This window comes from Poecilia latipinna, unplaced genomic scaffold (genome assembly GCF_001443285.1).
Source record: "Poecilia latipinna isolate Pla-1442-1.1 unplaced genomic scaffold, P_latipinna-1.0 Scaffold311, whole genome shotgun sequence".
NCBI lineage: Eukaryota > Metazoa > Chordata > Actinopteri > Cyprinodontiformes > Poeciliidae > Poecilia > Poecilia latipinna.
Genome location: NW_015112927.1, coordinates 32,832 through 49,264, shown reverse-complemented (window position 1 = coordinate 49,264; position 16,433 = coordinate 32,832). Strand labels below are relative to the sequence as shown.

The 16,433-nt window shown below is 39.4% G+C and overlaps 1 protein-coding gene across 2 annotated transcripts in view; it reads right to left on the bottom strand.

Annotated features, from left to right (window-relative positions):
• The window catches only part of vill (villin-like), a 21,378-nt gene extending 5,228 nt beyond the window's left edge, over positions 1-16,150 (bottom strand). Inside the window, exons 1-19 of one of the 2 annotated variants that reach the window (XM_015034768.1) lie at positions 15,095-16,150; positions 12,817-12,855; positions 7,572-7,655; positions 7,384-7,458; positions 7,071-7,270; positions 6,639-6,747; positions 6,262-6,372; positions 5,949-6,154; positions 5,760-5,838; positions 5,563-5,661; positions 5,298-5,451; positions 4,692-4,792; positions 4,449-4,586; positions 4,185-4,343; positions 3,817-3,996; positions 3,548-3,693; positions 3,275-3,419; positions 2,983-3,171; positions 1,061-1,321 (exon numbers count right to left, since the gene is read on the bottom strand). In XM_015034768.1, coding sequence (XP_014890254.1) covers positions 1,061-1,321; positions 2,983-3,171; positions 3,275-3,419; positions 3,548-3,693; positions 3,817-3,996; positions 4,185-4,343; positions 4,449-4,586; positions 4,692-4,792; positions 5,298-5,451; positions 5,563-5,661; positions 5,760-5,838; positions 5,949-6,154; positions 6,262-6,372; positions 6,639-6,747; positions 7,071-7,270; positions 7,384-7,458; positions 7,572-7,643 — 2,424 coding nt within the window. In that variant the 5' untranslated portion in view covers positions 7,644-7,655; positions 12,817-12,855; positions 15,095-16,150. The remainder of the gene's footprint in view (positions 1-1,060; positions 1,322-2,982; positions 3,172-3,274; positions 3,420-3,547; positions 3,694-3,816; positions 3,997-4,184; positions 4,344-4,448; positions 4,587-4,691; positions 4,793-5,297; positions 5,452-5,562; positions 5,662-5,759; positions 5,839-5,948; positions 6,155-6,261; positions 6,373-6,638; positions 6,748-7,070; positions 7,271-7,383; positions 7,459-7,571; positions 7,656-12,816; positions 12,856-15,094) is intronic. The other variant, XM_015034769.1, reaches the window with a different exon arrangement.
• Positions 16,151-16,433: the final 283 nt, after the last annotated feature.

Sequence of the window (16,433 nt, the reverse complement as noted above, 5' to 3'; positions counted from 1 at the left end):
GGATTAATCTGAGACGGTTAGCTTTACTTCCTGTGTTATTGTCTCACTATCAGTTAAATTCTCAGCTCTTAGATTTCCTGCACTCGTGTTGACCCTAGTCAAGTATTTAGGCTTCTTGATTCTCTTTGGCTTCGCTTGTTTGTCACGTTTGGTGGACATAGTTTAATAATAGTTTCATGATACAGGTTTTACATGTCAAAGTCTTATAGATGTTGAACCCGACACAATGAAGTGCAATCCGGGTTTCTTTAAAAACAACTGCAAAACACTGAAATATCCCTTTAAGAGGTTGAGATTTGCATGATTGCTATGTAAACTTAACGCATCATTCTTGTAAAATTAAGTTGTTCAAAGTGGTTATTAAAGTTTTTGAAATTAAAGCTGCTGCATGCACAAATAAGAACTAATTAGGGGAACTGTTAAAAAAAACAAAAAACTGCTCCCACAGATAAGAAAACTTACACAACTTCTGCTTATTGCTTTGAATGATTGCTTAACGATAACTTTTGCAAAACATATCAATTAGTGAGATATTTAAATTACAACCACTTCTGGGTTGGTGTTTTATGAGTGAGGTGTGGACGGTAAGGCAGGTAAAAAATAAAAAAAATCTCCAAAGCTTGCTATTAGAGCACTGACAACATGAAATGTTGCTACTTTAGCAGGGACACCAATAAATGTAGCTGTCATTGTATCTCTTACAGCAGAAATATGATAAGTTCTTTTTCTCTTTAAAAACACAAACGTGCGTCTGCAGTAGCTCTATTACGTCTCCTGTAGTGTTATTCTACAGATGACTCATAGCTGCAGTCTTTGTTCCTAACACAGCAGATTCACACAGTGCACAAACATGCTGTGCAAAAATTACAAAAACACGTATGTACGTACACCTGACTTTTGTGATTTTAAACATTTTAACTTCATATATTGTATCAACACCCCAGTGTGTTCTTGAGATAACATCTGACTTTTTCACTAATTCGTTCATAGTCAAACCTTTACCCAAGTGTAAATTGTAACAATCAATATCAATGTTTTGCTTATTTTTCTCCAAACCCACCTCTCGCTGGCTGGGGTCCACTCCCTCTGGAAGCTCACTGGCGGGTACATTAATGAGCAGCTTAGAGTCCACAGACATCCCACTGCTGCCAGCTGGGGAGTAGGTGCCTCTGAACGGGCTGGTGGGAGTGGTGGACTTTGGCGACATCATCCCTCCGTGGGTCCTGTACATTGGGAATGTGCTTGCAGGCCCTCCAGGAGCACTGTAGCCTCCAAAGTCTGTTGCGTCAACGCCTTTATTTAAGCTGCCGGCATTCAGCTCCTTCAAATGAAAACAACATGAATAAAGACCATGCTTGCCAAATAGAGGCATCAAAATCAGATGTTGGATCAGTAATATTAGCACAGGAAGTCAATCAGGATCGAGATTGCGATCAGTCAGTCACTTACTACAGTCATCTCAGAGATAGATGCTGCATCATTCAGCTATTTTTTAACATCCTCATAGGAGTTTCCCCCCTGTTGAGAAGATCGGCTTTGATTAAGGAATTAGTCGGCATGCAGAACCCTCCTCATCGCTAAATAAGGCTTCGAGTCATCCATGTAGGAGCAGGTGTGCTTGTCTGATTTCTGAAATGATTCGCTCAAACAAGATTATTTATCCCACTCATCTGAAATCTGGGAATTTTTTTCTGCAATCATGCTTGATAATACAATAGAAATAGTAGATTATTCAATCATGCTTTATTTGCTTATCATTAGTACTTCTATTTAAAAAGGCGCAAAAGCTTGCATACACTCATTGTGGGCATGAATGTAATTCATTTGGGGATTTTAATGATGCATTTGTACACATTTGAACTTATTGTGGATATTTTCCTAGTTCACCCAGGCTGTCATACACACCCCCACTATTACTTAGATGAATGTTCCCATTAGAAGAACTCCTTTCTTTTTATAGTGTTTAAGAAGATCCTGGTATATATATTCTTCAACTCTTCTTGTTAGAAACGGTGGAGCTCAGTTTAATAGATTATTTCCCTCGCACATACCCAAATCTTCAGCCTTGACTGCAAATCTCCAATAGGAATTAAGGCCATTCTTTATTCAGTCTAAAACTCCTTTTGTTCTTTGTTTGAGGTAATTCTCCTAAACTCTTCTTAGATTTGAAAGCTTAATCTTTACTGCTCCAGACATACTTCTTCTCGTGAAGTTGAATTGCTTTAAATCTGTCTTGCGAGACCATACATTTTCCCTACTGGAGGCATCTGGCTCATCCATGTGAACAATTTTAATTAGACTTGAAGATGTTACATTTGACAAGGGCCATTATCTGGTCCATGGTGATGTCTTATATTGGCTTTGAATTTCCTCCTTGCTGAAATGAGCGATTCAGATAAATTTGCCTTCCCTTGGGCTCACGGGACAGTGACGCTGGTGTTCAAGCATCTTTCGCAACACGTTAGGCTTGAGCCTTGGGTTGTTCCTGAACATTATACCCAATTTTCCTACTACCTAAGGGTGACAGTCTAAAAGCACAATGATCTCCAAATAATGCATGAAAAGTGACTTTTGAAGAATTTAATTCATCTTCCTCAATGGCCCTTCAAAAGCCCAACTTCAACATTATTGAAAATAGGTGAACTATGTTTGAAAACTGGGTCCATGCCAAGTTTATGCCAAGCAGACTGGTCAAAAATGCAGTCAGAAATGCCAGATGCTTGTCAAAGTTGACAAAAATGTTGTAATCAATGTTTAGCTTTCTAAGGGTCAATTAACAATACAGTGGAGGGAGGGAGTGTTTGCACATGTTTGAGCTTGTATGTTTTTACTTTTGTGATTGGAGAAAAATAGATAAATTCAAACGCATATGTTCATATTTATTAAAAAGATCCCTTTTCAAATGCATCATTAAGAGCCCAAAATGGGTCTGAAATTCATTCAGACAAAAAGTGTGCGGCACATTTCCGACCGTAAACCTACGCTCCACTTGAAAGGATCCCACGCGTTAAACCAGCCAGTGAAGGTGAGCGGCTCATTCCCCTGTTTCACAAAGATGATTGGCGCGTCAGGGTCGCGGCCAGCTGGATGCATCTTCAGGTACTCGCGTGCGCTGTTCCAAGACTCTTTGGTCTCAGTCTCATTGGCAAACTTTCCAACCCACAAGAAAATCTGAAGAGACGCAAACAAAGAGGATGTGAGACGGAGAGACGAAGCGCAGAACTTCACCGTGCACGTTCGATGGCGTGCGTCCGCATGAACTCCGCCCTCTGACCTCCTCCCAGGTGTCCAGAAGCATCACGTCCTCCTCGTCCAGATCACTCTGGTCAAAGTTATAGACCTCGGTTATCCTGAACCGACCCGTCTGGTTCGAGCACTCAAACAGACGGGGGGAGTGAAGTGGATCCTCTCGCTCCAGTCTATACATAGGGAGAGTTGATTAAATGACATTTTTACCAAACGTAATACGGTAGTTTATTGTTTTGAGAGGTGAAAAAAAACGCAAGAAGTCTCAAATCCTGTAGTTAAATGCTTTGTCTTAGTTGACCTCTTGTCGCTGGCGTAGGGGGCCTTTCCTCCGAGAGCAATCCAGAACTCAGCTGGCTCCTGGCCCTCCATCACCACCTCCTTATACTGCCTAAACAGGCGGTCAGACATTTCCGTGGCCATCATCCTCTCATCTCCGCTGCAGCCCTACCGACGTGCACAATTTACACAAATATGAGAACACACGTCGAGCAAAATGCAGGGTTCTTACTTTAAACAACATGTCATAATTGTAACGCTTGCTTTGCAGCTTCAGAATGGGATCCGTACCTTTCCATACCACAGATAGCATTTCTGAGGGGTCCTCAGCAAGAACACGTCGTTGCTGTTTAGACACGAGGCCCTTGCTGGAACTTCAGTGGCCTTTGTGTTCAGGTCAGAGGTTCCTCTAACCTGGAAGAGGCTGGCGGTGGTGCTAGGGCTGACTGCTCCAGCCCGACCTGTTCCTCCCTGCAAAAACACACGTTACTGTTATTGCACTTGTACACTAATGGGTTTTTCTATTATTGTCATTTGAGATTCACAGTTTGGAAAAATGTTTAATAACGTAACCCAGCTTCAAACCCCTCCACAACTTTCTCCTTGACTTGTCAATGTTACTAGTCTTAATTTGGTTTAAAGCAGTGTACAAATCGCACCTCAAAGATGATGAGTTTTCCTTTGAAGATAGCCAGGAAGTGGCGAGGCTCCTTTCCCATCACCACTCGCACCTGGACAGGGGCTCCGTTGTACATGTTGTCAACGGTGACCGCCTGGTAGGCGCAGGCTGTGATCTCATCTCTGGTGGCATGGCGACCCTGATGCAAAAGATTTACGGAAATAAATAAGCACAAACAGAGGGTTTGTAGGTTTGTTTGTACGATAGGAAGAAAGACTTTGAATTGTTTTCTTATGAAACTGACCTGCCACATGTAGAGTATGTACTGCTCTCTGTTTGACACGCGGTATGTGTACAGCACCAAGTAGCAGTCGCCTCCATAAAACTGCCCGTGCATATTTGGCTGGACCTCAGCCAGTTCCAAATTCTCAATGCGCCACACCTGAAAGGGAGAAAATAAGTCTTCAGATTTTATTTCTTCCTTATGGCAGTCCTAGTATGACTTGTAATGGTTTTATATTTTTACATCAAAGTGTGTACTTTGTACCTTCACTTCTCCTGAGCCATCATCAACCAAGTGGTGCTTTGCCGCCATGTCAGGGTGAGCGTGGAGCTCCATCACGTCAAACTTTACCTGCTCAACCTTGGCTGTATGATAACCCAAATGATGTGTTAATAAATAATAATAAAAAAATGAACTCAATTAGTCACCTGCAATTAGGAAAATTATTATCTGAAATAAAATTAAAAATGAATCAAGATTGTACACACAAACAGGTGTCCTGAAAGTGCTGATTGATTCAAGGATGTCATGACCTCACGGATGTTATGTCAAGTTCCAAAACTGTTTTGGCCTGTCTTTCAGAGAATTAAAATAGCTAACGTCCTCTAAGTAATATTTCAGTGATATCTATGTATCAGAGTATGATCCTATGATTTGTCGGGACCCACTACGTCCTCTTCTCGTCTTTTATTTCTCTGCTCTCATCACCTCTTTTATCTTTTAATTTTCTTTTTTACAAATTGCGTCAGGAAAACATTTGCTTTTCATAGTTTGTATTGGTAAATTTTTAACTAAGTGAAAAAATAAATCTCTCTGGCTTGCATTCTTAATGTAAGTACATTGGTTATGAATGGTTGTTGGTGATATTACCTATCTTTCCAACAGTGTGGGTGTTGCCCAGTCCGGTAATTTGCCCTTTTTCCCTCCAGTTTTTGAACAGGTGTTTAAACATGGCTGACTCTCCTCCCTCACTCATCACCTCCACACTGGTGCTGGACGGATAGTTTTTGGTTTTAATGTAGTTCTGGCGAGAAAGAAAACACAAACGTCTCAATTACGGGGCTCGAAAAGACAAATAAAAATGAAGACGCAGACACAATTCAGATTTAGTCTTGAATCATCTTTAGTTTCATACCAGCGCTCTCTTCATAGCTTCTCGACGTTCATCCTTTGAGGCCTTTTTGCCCTTCCAGACCATCACATTAGAGCCGCAGTTGTCCAAAATATAACAGTCCTGACACCAGTGACAAACAAATAATGACATGTAAAATGTCCTATTTTTTCTAACAAGCTTTTTCAGAAGAAAAAGTCAGGAGGATTAAACGTAGTTACAGCGGAGCGGAGCAGATCTTGTGTCAGAGGCTGCACGGCCACCTCTTGGATCACTACGTTGCCAGTGTTGTCATACACGCTGTTGACAGACAGGAGAAGAGTGTGGAAATACGAAATACAATTCTCCGAAATAACATCACAGTCATGATGCGTCAGTGGAACAAAAATATCAAACATTTGTGTTCTTACTGGTAGAGTCGGACGCTGTTGTTCTGCTCCTGGTCATGTTTGTCATCAGAAACAGGCTTCTTCAGCTGGCTGGGTCTTTTGCCGAGCACGTCGGCCATCATTTGTACCACCTCTGGTGTGTCCTTCTCACGTGCTCCCTCCACGACGACGACGTCGGCCCGACCTCCACGCTCCCTGTCCCGAATGTCCTGAGCCAGCAGCACCGCCTGCAAACAAAGTGCAATAGAATAGAATAGAATAGAATAGAATAGAATAGAATAGAATAGAATAGAATAGAATAGAATAGCTGCTTTAAATGCACTTCTGCTCATACCTTGAGCTTTTCCCTCCTGTTGCATTCAGGGCCGTTCCACTGTATGATGGTTTTCCCAAGGTCCAGAATAAACACATCTCCACTGTTAAAGCTGTTCCAGGACACCTCAACCTGCAAACAAAAAACGGAGCTTTGAATTAATTTAAATGGAAATAACACAACATCTGTGTGGCTGCAGATGTACAACAATACCACACAATCGCAGCTTTGCTCAGTTTATTTACACCTTCAGTGACAGCTGCAACAACAACTCTACTATAATTTGTCAAACAGGAGCATCAACATGGCTTTGGTGTAACTGTGCGAAGCAGCAGTGGGAGGTACAACATATACTGTAGTAATGTCTTTCAGATCCACAACTATTCTTCTTTACGAACCTCTGCAGCTGACACATGCTTCCTCCCTTTGACGTGCAGCAGCCGCACGATGTTGTAGACGTTTGTGTCGACATGGTTAAAGCCTGACGCCAGGCCACCCTTCTTGTAGCTGCGGAGAGATTAGTGACCAAAGTTCAGTTGTAATAAAACAAACCTGAGGCTGCGTTTGTTGTAAAGACTCAAAGTTTTTTTTTTTTTTGACCGATTTTTTTTCTTCTTCTTCTTTACTACCATAAAAGAAAAAAATCTGAGAGAATGAATTGAATTTTTCTGAGCTAATTCTCAAAACGGAAAAACATCAACATTTCAGACAAAGTGATTACCAGTATAAATCATGTTTCAGGGAGATTGTAACACAGTTGAGTGCGTGTGACCTTTTGGGTTTCTTATATTCCGCCCTTAACACCCAGGCAAGTGGACTTTATAACTTACATCAGGCCGTTTTTAAAGTAGCTCCTGAACTTTGGTGACTCGAAGCCCTGCACCTCCCTGTACTGCACTGGACTCCCACCCAGATACTCGTCCAGCTGGGTGACGTAGAGGGCTGCAGATCCCTGCTCATCCTGGGAGGAGGACTTTCCTATCCAATAGTGGATGTCGATCGACTCTCCCACACCCTTATTCTTGCTTATCTGGTTTGTAGTTGGGAATTGATAAAGGCGCACGGGTGAATGATTTACATTTGTACACGTAACCTTATCGGTGCCGAGTCTCATTAAATTAAATCAACCGGTGCCGTACTCACATTCAGAATAATGTAACAGTCGCCCTCAAAGAAGTTACCGAAGGTCTTGGTTGGAACCGGAGCCATCCGCATTTTCTGTGTAAAGAAAACAACAACAACTCTCTGACCCAAGGAAGCAACACTTTGTCTTGCAATATTTTGTGAAATGCACCAGAAAATGCTTATTCCTATTTTTAGAGTTGCCTTACACTGATGGTCCATATCTGCAGGCCTGGCTTCCGATTGATGTTTGCAAACATATCTCTGTCCTTGCTGTTCATCTTTGAAGTGAACTAAAACAGCAGAACAGGAAAAAAGTTACTCTCCAAAGTAATTTTTTCTGACTTATGAAAGAGACTTTGAGGACATTTGAGGCATGTCATACAGACATGCATGACAAGGAATCATTATTTTTGAATAAACAATCAGTATCAGAATAACTGTATTGTTGTAAACTTAAATTAAACTACGACAGTCGCTTGAGCACAGCAATAAATGTCTTCATTTAGAAAGAATTTTAAGGTTACAACTTTTGTACTTTGTAAACTTTTCAACTTAAAAGTTGAAAAATATATGTCAACTTGAATCTTGATATAGAAACCCAATCAAAAGGAACCTGTCTGACAACATGAAGTAGGCTAAAAGAGCTAAATAAATTTAAGACAAAACTACCCACATCCGTCATTCTGAAATGGGTTAAAAAGTAATTTCTAAAACTTTTGGAACCACAGTGAGAGTCGCTATGAACAGAAACTCTCCAGGAGATCGCGAAATAACCCGGAACCACCCTTGTGGCGCTGCAGACCTAATTTGCTTCAGTAAAAGGTCAGTGCTCACGACTCAACAGATGAATCACAACCAGAAGTGATCTGAAAGCAATGCTCTGTTTCTCCTTGCTGCAAATACTGAGGTCGGTGTGCCTCTCCACAGTTTTAAATGTTGGGTTGGACAGCTGTCTTTTTCCCTGCGTGCCATCAAACATGCAAATGGTGGGTGGCCAAGGTAACGCTGAGCCACGAGTCAGTGCTGAAGTGTGAAGTATTCAGGGGTGAAACCGACAATGATACCCCAGTTAAACTCCATCAAATTCTGATTAATATTCAAAATGGATCTACGGTGCATGTCATCGGCTTCTCTGTCTCAACTGATTACCCATAAAATGTCAGTGAACACAATCACTTCAAATGTGATATCATACCATATATCCATGAATGATATCCACACAAGACCCTTGTAAAATCATATTGCTATAAACCTCTCAAATAGTCGAAGTAAGCCAGTTGGATCACCGTCTGACTGTAGAATGACCCAAACCCTTCTGAAACATCAAGATTTATGTTGACACGAATGCGCCGCACAGTTAATGCAGCTTTGCCAGCTGCGCATTCAGGATGCAAATTTCTCATCAGATCACATCCCAAAAATACTCTGTTGGACTGAAACTTAATGACTGTGGAAATCATTGGAGTACAGCAATCTTATGCGGACATTTAGGAAACCAGTTACAGCTGATGCAAAAGTTGAAGCATGTTAAATTTTGCTGCTGGGTAGACATTGTCAGTAACAGCAGCACATAATTAGGGTGTGGCGTTTAAATGATGATCAAAAGGGGAAAAGGTTGTGCTACACAGAGATATATATCTCCAGATCATTACACATAAACCAGATTATATTGATATATGGCAGGATAGATCCACCTTTTCTTGATTGCTACACTAAATTCTGACCTGAATGTTGCAGCCAAAGTCAAGTCAAATTTTTGCGATTTATCACAGCTGAGTTTTGTTGGACTTTGTTGAAATTGAAGCGTCCATTTCCTGCTTTTGGCTGAAAGGAGAGGCACCCAGTGTGGTTCTCTCCTGCTGTAGTCCACCTGCTTCAAGATTCTCTGAACTTTCAAAGATTTTATTTTGATTTCCTTGGTTGTAACGAGTGATTATCAGAGCTGCTGATGTCTTTCTGTCATAATGAACCAGTCTGCCGTTTTGTTTAACTTTTCTTTCAGACCATTCTTTGTAAACCTAAGAAATGGTTTCATGTGGTCGGCAGCAAGCATGCCACCTTCAAATTACCTTAAATATTTTTTCTTCCTCATTCTGATGCTTATTCTGAACGATAGGTGATATGACATCTGTCATATGGCAAACATCAGTGAAATGAAATAAATGTTTGTCTAGCTTCTCTGTTAAAAATAAATAAAAAAAATGGGTGCAATATGATAAAAGCTATGAAACATTCATATATTGAACCTAACAATGGTGAAAAACTCAGCGAGTCATACCTCATTTTAAATACTCAAAGGGCAAAACGCAAAACTTTTATGACACTTTTTCAAGATGTATATTCTCCATCATTTCAGTGGAGAAAGATATTTTTAAAATATCTAGAAGATATTTTTGAAAGATTACGTAACTGACAGCGAGGCAGCTGTGGCAAGTCCTGCAATCAGCTGTGCTTTAACAGCCGCTTTGCTGAGATATCAGAAACAACAGAGACGGTAAGCAAACACTGAACACGGGCGTACAGCTGTCACCCTGCATGACTCAGTGGGATGTCGTGCTACTTCTGTCTGATTGTCATGTATCTAAAAGGGCTTTGGGATCATTTAGTCCTCAGATATAGTGGCTTTGAAAAAGCTTTAATAACCCGTGAACCTTTTCAGGTTTTGTCACGAGACAGCAAACTTCGGTACGTTTTACTTAAATCTTATGCAGGGAACCAGCTGAAGGTTCTCTGTAAATGTGAAGAGAAATTGTTTGACAAAAAAAAGGATCAGCAAAGACGGAAATCACAAGAGAGTTGGAGTCTTTAAATCTGCTTACTTGCAGCAAAGAGAGGTGCAATGAGGACACAAGTCGTTAACTATGGTCACTCCTACTAAAACTGTTCAAACCATTTTGATTATATACACTGTCTATCTGTGCAGCCGTAGATATCTTTTAGATTTGTAAAACCATCGGCAGGAAATCAGCTAATTTCTGCAAGTGGCCAAGAGTAATCTTCAAATGTCATTCTTTTCTACAAATAGGTCATTGTCTAAAATGTACAATATGATAAGTGGCAACAAATGAATAAAAGGTCAAACAAACATTAATAAATATAATTTAAAAGTAAAGCGTAAAATGACGATAATAAAACAAACCTTTTTATTAATTCTAATACAGCCAGCTGCTTTCAGAAGTCACCTCATTAATAACAGAGTCCAGCTCTGTATAATTTAATCTCAGAATAAGTACAGCTGTTCTGTTAAGAGAGCATTGATGATTAAACAGCAACATAAAATCCAAAGAACACACCAGACAGCACAGGGTGAAAACACCAATCAGAGAAGCAGCCAAAAGGGCAACAGTTCCTCTGGATGAGCTGCAGAGATGCTCCGCTAAAAACGGAGAATTTGGTGGAGGCACAACTCAAAAGACTTTCAGCTGTGCGAGGTTTTTAACCAGTAGTAGTATTTAAAGCTTGTACATTAAAGCTTGTTGTTGTAACACAGAGAATCTGAAAAACTTTAATGGATAGGAGACATTTTGAAAGGCACTGTGCACATATCTTGAACTACACCTCTGATCGTGTCTCCAATGTTTTGCACAGCTGATTACTAAAGTGAGATAGATCAGGCCAGCTGTACTCCACCAGAATCTTAATAAAACATACCATTAATATTAACAGGGTTCTGCTATTGGCTGACCTGATAGTGAGGCGATTGTGCTTGGGCTTGGTTCAGGCTGGAGAAATGCTTGTGAATGTAACATTTTATGCATCACTTCATTGGGTTTTCCACTGCAGAGACAGAGTCTACATCTTTTTAACATAAACTCTGTTGGAAGTGACTTGCTGCTACCTGTCTCTGTGGTGATGCCCTTTCACACTGAGTTCAACTGATGTGCTGCTGATCCCTCAGGGTTGGGTTTTCACCAAACACGTGAACATTTATCTGTAGTTTATGACATCAGACTGGCTCCTTCCCCCCCAAAATGGAAATGATGGTACAAAGTATTGAAGGCATAGTTCAAAAAGTACCTGATATCGTACAAAAATACAACCATGATGTTAACCATAAACCACAGATTTATTGTCTTCGTATCAACTTGCAGCATGAGTCTGCAGCCTTTATTACTCTTAAGGAGTTTATTTGAAGGGTTCAGGCCTCTAATAGAATGTGCTGTGATGGTGGGCAGGGGTGAATGAAATAAACCGCTGAATCATGCCAAGTGAATGAGGTCTGGAACTACTCCTAATGTCCTTAAACTTTTCTTTTTGCAATCGTTCAACGTCATCTTCAGCAGCAGAGCTCCAGGCTTTCTGTTTAGGTTTTCTCTGGCTGTTTATTAACTCAAATAATGTTCCAGTCAATTCATATAGCACTGAGAGACAGTTTTCAGAGAAAATAGGTATTTTGCTCTGTAAAGTGGTTTCATTTCCACTGTCGCCACATGCTTGGTCCAAAGAATGGGCAAAGTCAATGACTGGATGCAATTAGCCAGGCCTTTCTTTAAGTATGGGAACAGAAACGGAAATTGACTGCATTGTGTTAGAGCTAGGATTCAATGTGACTATAAATAACTGCATTAGTCACTTGGTATTATGTATATATAAATTGGTAAGGAGTTGGACATGTTTGTCTTGTAAACTGCCTTGACAAGACATTAGTTGTCAGTTGAATAAACATGAATTAAATTAGCAAGCAGCAATAGTTTTCATTGGATGCAAATTGCACAAGTAAAACTAAAATGTGTTGGTTGCACAATACACTAAATAATAGTAGAGGTATTACATTAAATAAGGTCATATGAAGCAGATCTAAAATTAAGAAATGGGACAAATGCAAGTCATAAATAAAGAACTGACACACTAGCAATAGTATTTACAACTCATGTGAACATCTATTAGTTTACATATAATTCTACATTTGAGTGATGCCTGCAAGAAGGAGTAAACAATAATTCCTGTTCTCTCTATTATTTGATTAGTTGGATTCAATTGACCTGTTGTGGAAGACCTTTGTTAAAGCTAATTCCTGTCGTGAAAATCCATTTTGCTCGAGCATCTTGGAAGAAAAAGCAAATAACGGACTGAAAGAGGAGAGTAGCATGGCATCAGGTAAGACTGGTTTCCAGTCAATTAGCAACCGCTGTCTTTTCACTCAGCCTTGCACAATGAGCTCCGTCAATGGCACGCATTAAAATCATCCCGATTTTTCGGTCTCCAAATCAAGCAAATCAAATGTGTAATTTTAATGACAAGACTTTAAAAAAATTAAAAAAATTAAAAAAAGTAATAATAATAATAATAATAATAATAATAATAATAATAATAATAATAATAATAATAAAACAATCTATTTTCTGTGATTTTAAAGTGTTTTTTTTTTCAAACTGCATTAAATCATAAAAACAAACAAATAAAACTACTTTCAAACAGGTGGTAAACTTGAAACAAAGGAATTGTTCTTACCTTGTGATCTGCTAGATGTGGCGATTACCTCGATGTCTCCTATTCAAAACAGATTTGCGAATTTAGTTATGTATTAATAATCTACCGCTGGGCTTTCCTTCCAACAGTGTGTGTGAAGCAGAGAGGGTTTGATGTATTTGTGTCCACACCCAGGTTTGACCACACCTGCAATTTCCTGTCGTGATATTTACATTGTGACAACGTTAAATGCACCTACTCTCACCACCTCCTACACACAAGAGATGACAATAAAGAGGAGCAGGTGGAGGAGGGCATTCTGGCCTGATGTTTGCCATTTTGTGCCTTGATGACGGTAATTTATAGTTCGCTAGCGGACGAAAGTTCAGAAAACTACTGAGTTGGACTCAGACTCCTGCTTTTGCTTTAAGAAGGTTGTATGAGTTGAGTTAATGTTTAACAGCAGCTCTCAGCTACACTGGGGAAATTACAGGGGCCATGAAGCTTATTATTGCACAAGTGTTACACCTCCAAGGCAGTGAAATCAGACTGTTATTCCTTAACAGGAATAACAAGGAGCTATTAAAAGGCATAATCAAGGAATTAGAGGTTCTCTGGGGCACTTGAGAAGTCATTTCAGATTTCTTGAAAAATGTACGGTCCTTGTAAAGCAATGGTGGATTTTGATATGGGCAATATGGTTTCCACGTAGGGTGCAATACTATCAGAGCATTACCCAAAGCTTTGTCAGGCCGTCCAAAAATAAGTCTTCTATTTTGATTAGCAGGTCTAGTAAATGAATAGTCCGCATCCTCTCTGCCTTACGCGCATAGTGGTGATAGGCTTGAGGCTAAGAGAGAAATTGTGAACCCTGAGAAGATGCTGGTTGAATCTGGTTACAGAGTTTCGTCATCAACAGAAAAATGAGTCTTGTGCTGACATGGACTGAGAGGAAGAAGTATGTTTTCTAAAAGTGGAAAAAAAAAAAGCAATCGCAGTTTGCAAACAAACTTAGGGACAAAGACTGGCTTTTTGGAGACACGTTTTGTTATCCAATAAAATAAAATATAAGTGCTAGGACAACAACTGTTGTTATATTAGAAGGAAAAAGCTGGAGGCTCGTGAGCCTAAAAACTAAATGCCAACTATGAAGCACGGAGGCGATAACATTGTATTGTGGGGGAGTTTGAAATGGGAGGAACTGGTGCACTACACAGAACTGATGTCATTATGAGGAAAGAACATGACTGAAGCAACATGAAGGGAATGTAAGGTTTGGACCCAAATGGACCTTCCAAGTAGAAAAAGACCCTACACATAATGCCAGATTAGTCATAAAGTGGCTTAAGGACAACAAAGTCAATGTGTTGGAGAGGCCATAAAAAGAATTTATTGAGATCCCAAAGAAAATCTGGGCAGTGCTGAAAAGTTTGCAATGCGGCAGGAACGTTGGTTCTGTCAAGAGAAATGGATTAAAATTCTAGCAAACAACAACTGTGATTACAGAAAGTGTATGCATGGTTCTAAATTTTAAAGAAAGTAATATAAATATAATTGTTCTCTTTGTTCTGGTAGACAGTAAACAGGAATTATTTTTAGTAATCCAAACTGAGCTAGAACAGAAAAAGTTTAGTCCAATTTAATGTCAGTGAGTGAGAAAAAGCTTAACGGTTATATGCCTGTCTATACCACTGTTATAAACATTAAAATTTCTACTTTGTCTACATTTGGTGCAGGTGGAGAAGCAAGCCCTGGATGCCAGTTGTGCAGAAACCACCAGTGTGTTCTAGTAGGGAAAAGTCATGCAAATTGGTGTGTAAGCTCATGTGCAAAGCATGAGGCTTATTCACACTCTGCATCCAAACATATTTGCACAGTCTTTAAGATAACAGAGTGAAACACTTTGCAACGAGCAAATATTAGTCCGTTGCCAAACAATAACTTTATAGTATTGTTACAGAAGCTTAACGGTTCATCTTAAACTTCAAGAAATGTCTGCCGTTTCGTGGCGTTTATTTAACTTTGCAAAGGCAGGCCACTTCAACACGTGAAAAGCAAAAGCTCTTTAATTCCACTCATGGATCAGCTTTGCCTATTTTCAGAGTATGTGAACAATCTGTCAGGTTCAGCTATAAAAAAAATTAATCATAGTTTAGACTTCCTTACGCTTACTTGTAGATATACATCTGCTGCATTTATTTTTTTTAATGAGATAGGATCATATTGATAACGCAGTCCCTTACAGGGAATCCAAAGAGTTCACTGTTACATAACTGATCTATTATTGTTATCAACATGATCTCAATAAAGTTGCACTTACCTTCAGTGGTGGCACCTCATTTCTTCATTCACTCTTGAACTCCATTCAAAATCTGACATCAGTTGCACTTAATGAACTTTGGCCCTTTCATATCTGAAGGGAAAAGTTGAAGGTTAGAAAGAAACACCGACAACGGGAATGCTCCGGGCTTGAACAATAAGCCATGTAATGCTTAATCCACCAGTGCAATTCAGCAACGTAAGCGGAAGGCAAAGGTCCACATCTTGACTCGGTTGCACATTAACTAGTTTATAATGGTGCAATTAATGCACCTGCCTGCATGCGACTGAACCCTGCAGACAACACAGCTCAGTAGGATCCTACTGAAAGATTAGTTTATAATTAAAGGGACTTTTAAAACAGTCATAATGTAGTGGACGAAGCTGTTTGCCTCACTTGCTTGAGAAATTGAGATTATATAAAATTTATGGTTCTACTGATTTTTTTTTTTTTTTACATTATCTATTTATTTATTTATTTTCTTACTTCTTTTCTCTTTGGCTTCAGCTGAGTTTCGCCATAGTTTGAGGGACCAACACTGATAACGTGATATGAAGAAATCCTGAAAAGTCATGGCTTTGCATTCCAGCAGATTGGGTGTAAATTTGACATTCTTGTGTCATGATAAAGGCATTATTTGTGTTACATTGTGCAATATTCATTTAATTTGAAAGCAGGTTATCCAGCAAGGTGCCAGTCTGTGCAATGGACAGTGTGTGGTGTCAGCTTACTTACAGGAGAAATCTAAACGTGTTGTCACTTATATTAATTTTCATTTTCCAGTTTCTGCTCCTCAGCCCACATGTTTATTTAGCTGCTTTCACTCATTAACCAAAACTGAAGACCATTATTATCGAATATTAGATGATAAATGACTTAGTCTTAGAGCCAAGACAAGATACAAGGCATGATAGAGGTAGTATTAGAACTGATATGGAATGGTTTAAAGTTTCCGTACAATTACGAGCTATTATGTGTTTAATTGAACATTATAAGACCTTTGTTCTTGTTGCCTGAAGGGTAAAGTCTGGAAAGGAAGTATAATCAAAATTGGCATGAAAGTTTATTGAAAAAGTTGAGGCCTGTGTATGAAGACCCTTTTTTTTTTTCTTTGGACAAGCTTAAAATGCAAAAATGTGTCAATATTCCAGCCGATGATCATTTATATGAAACTCTAAATTATCATATGATGTCATGTTTGGTACCTAATTATTGTCCAAGCAAAAATAAATGCAAATATTAAATATCTGCATTTATTCAGCTTGGATCATTTTAATATTAATTACTTCCTCGTGTGATGTATTAAAATCTACTCATGGAATAATGTGTTCTACATAAT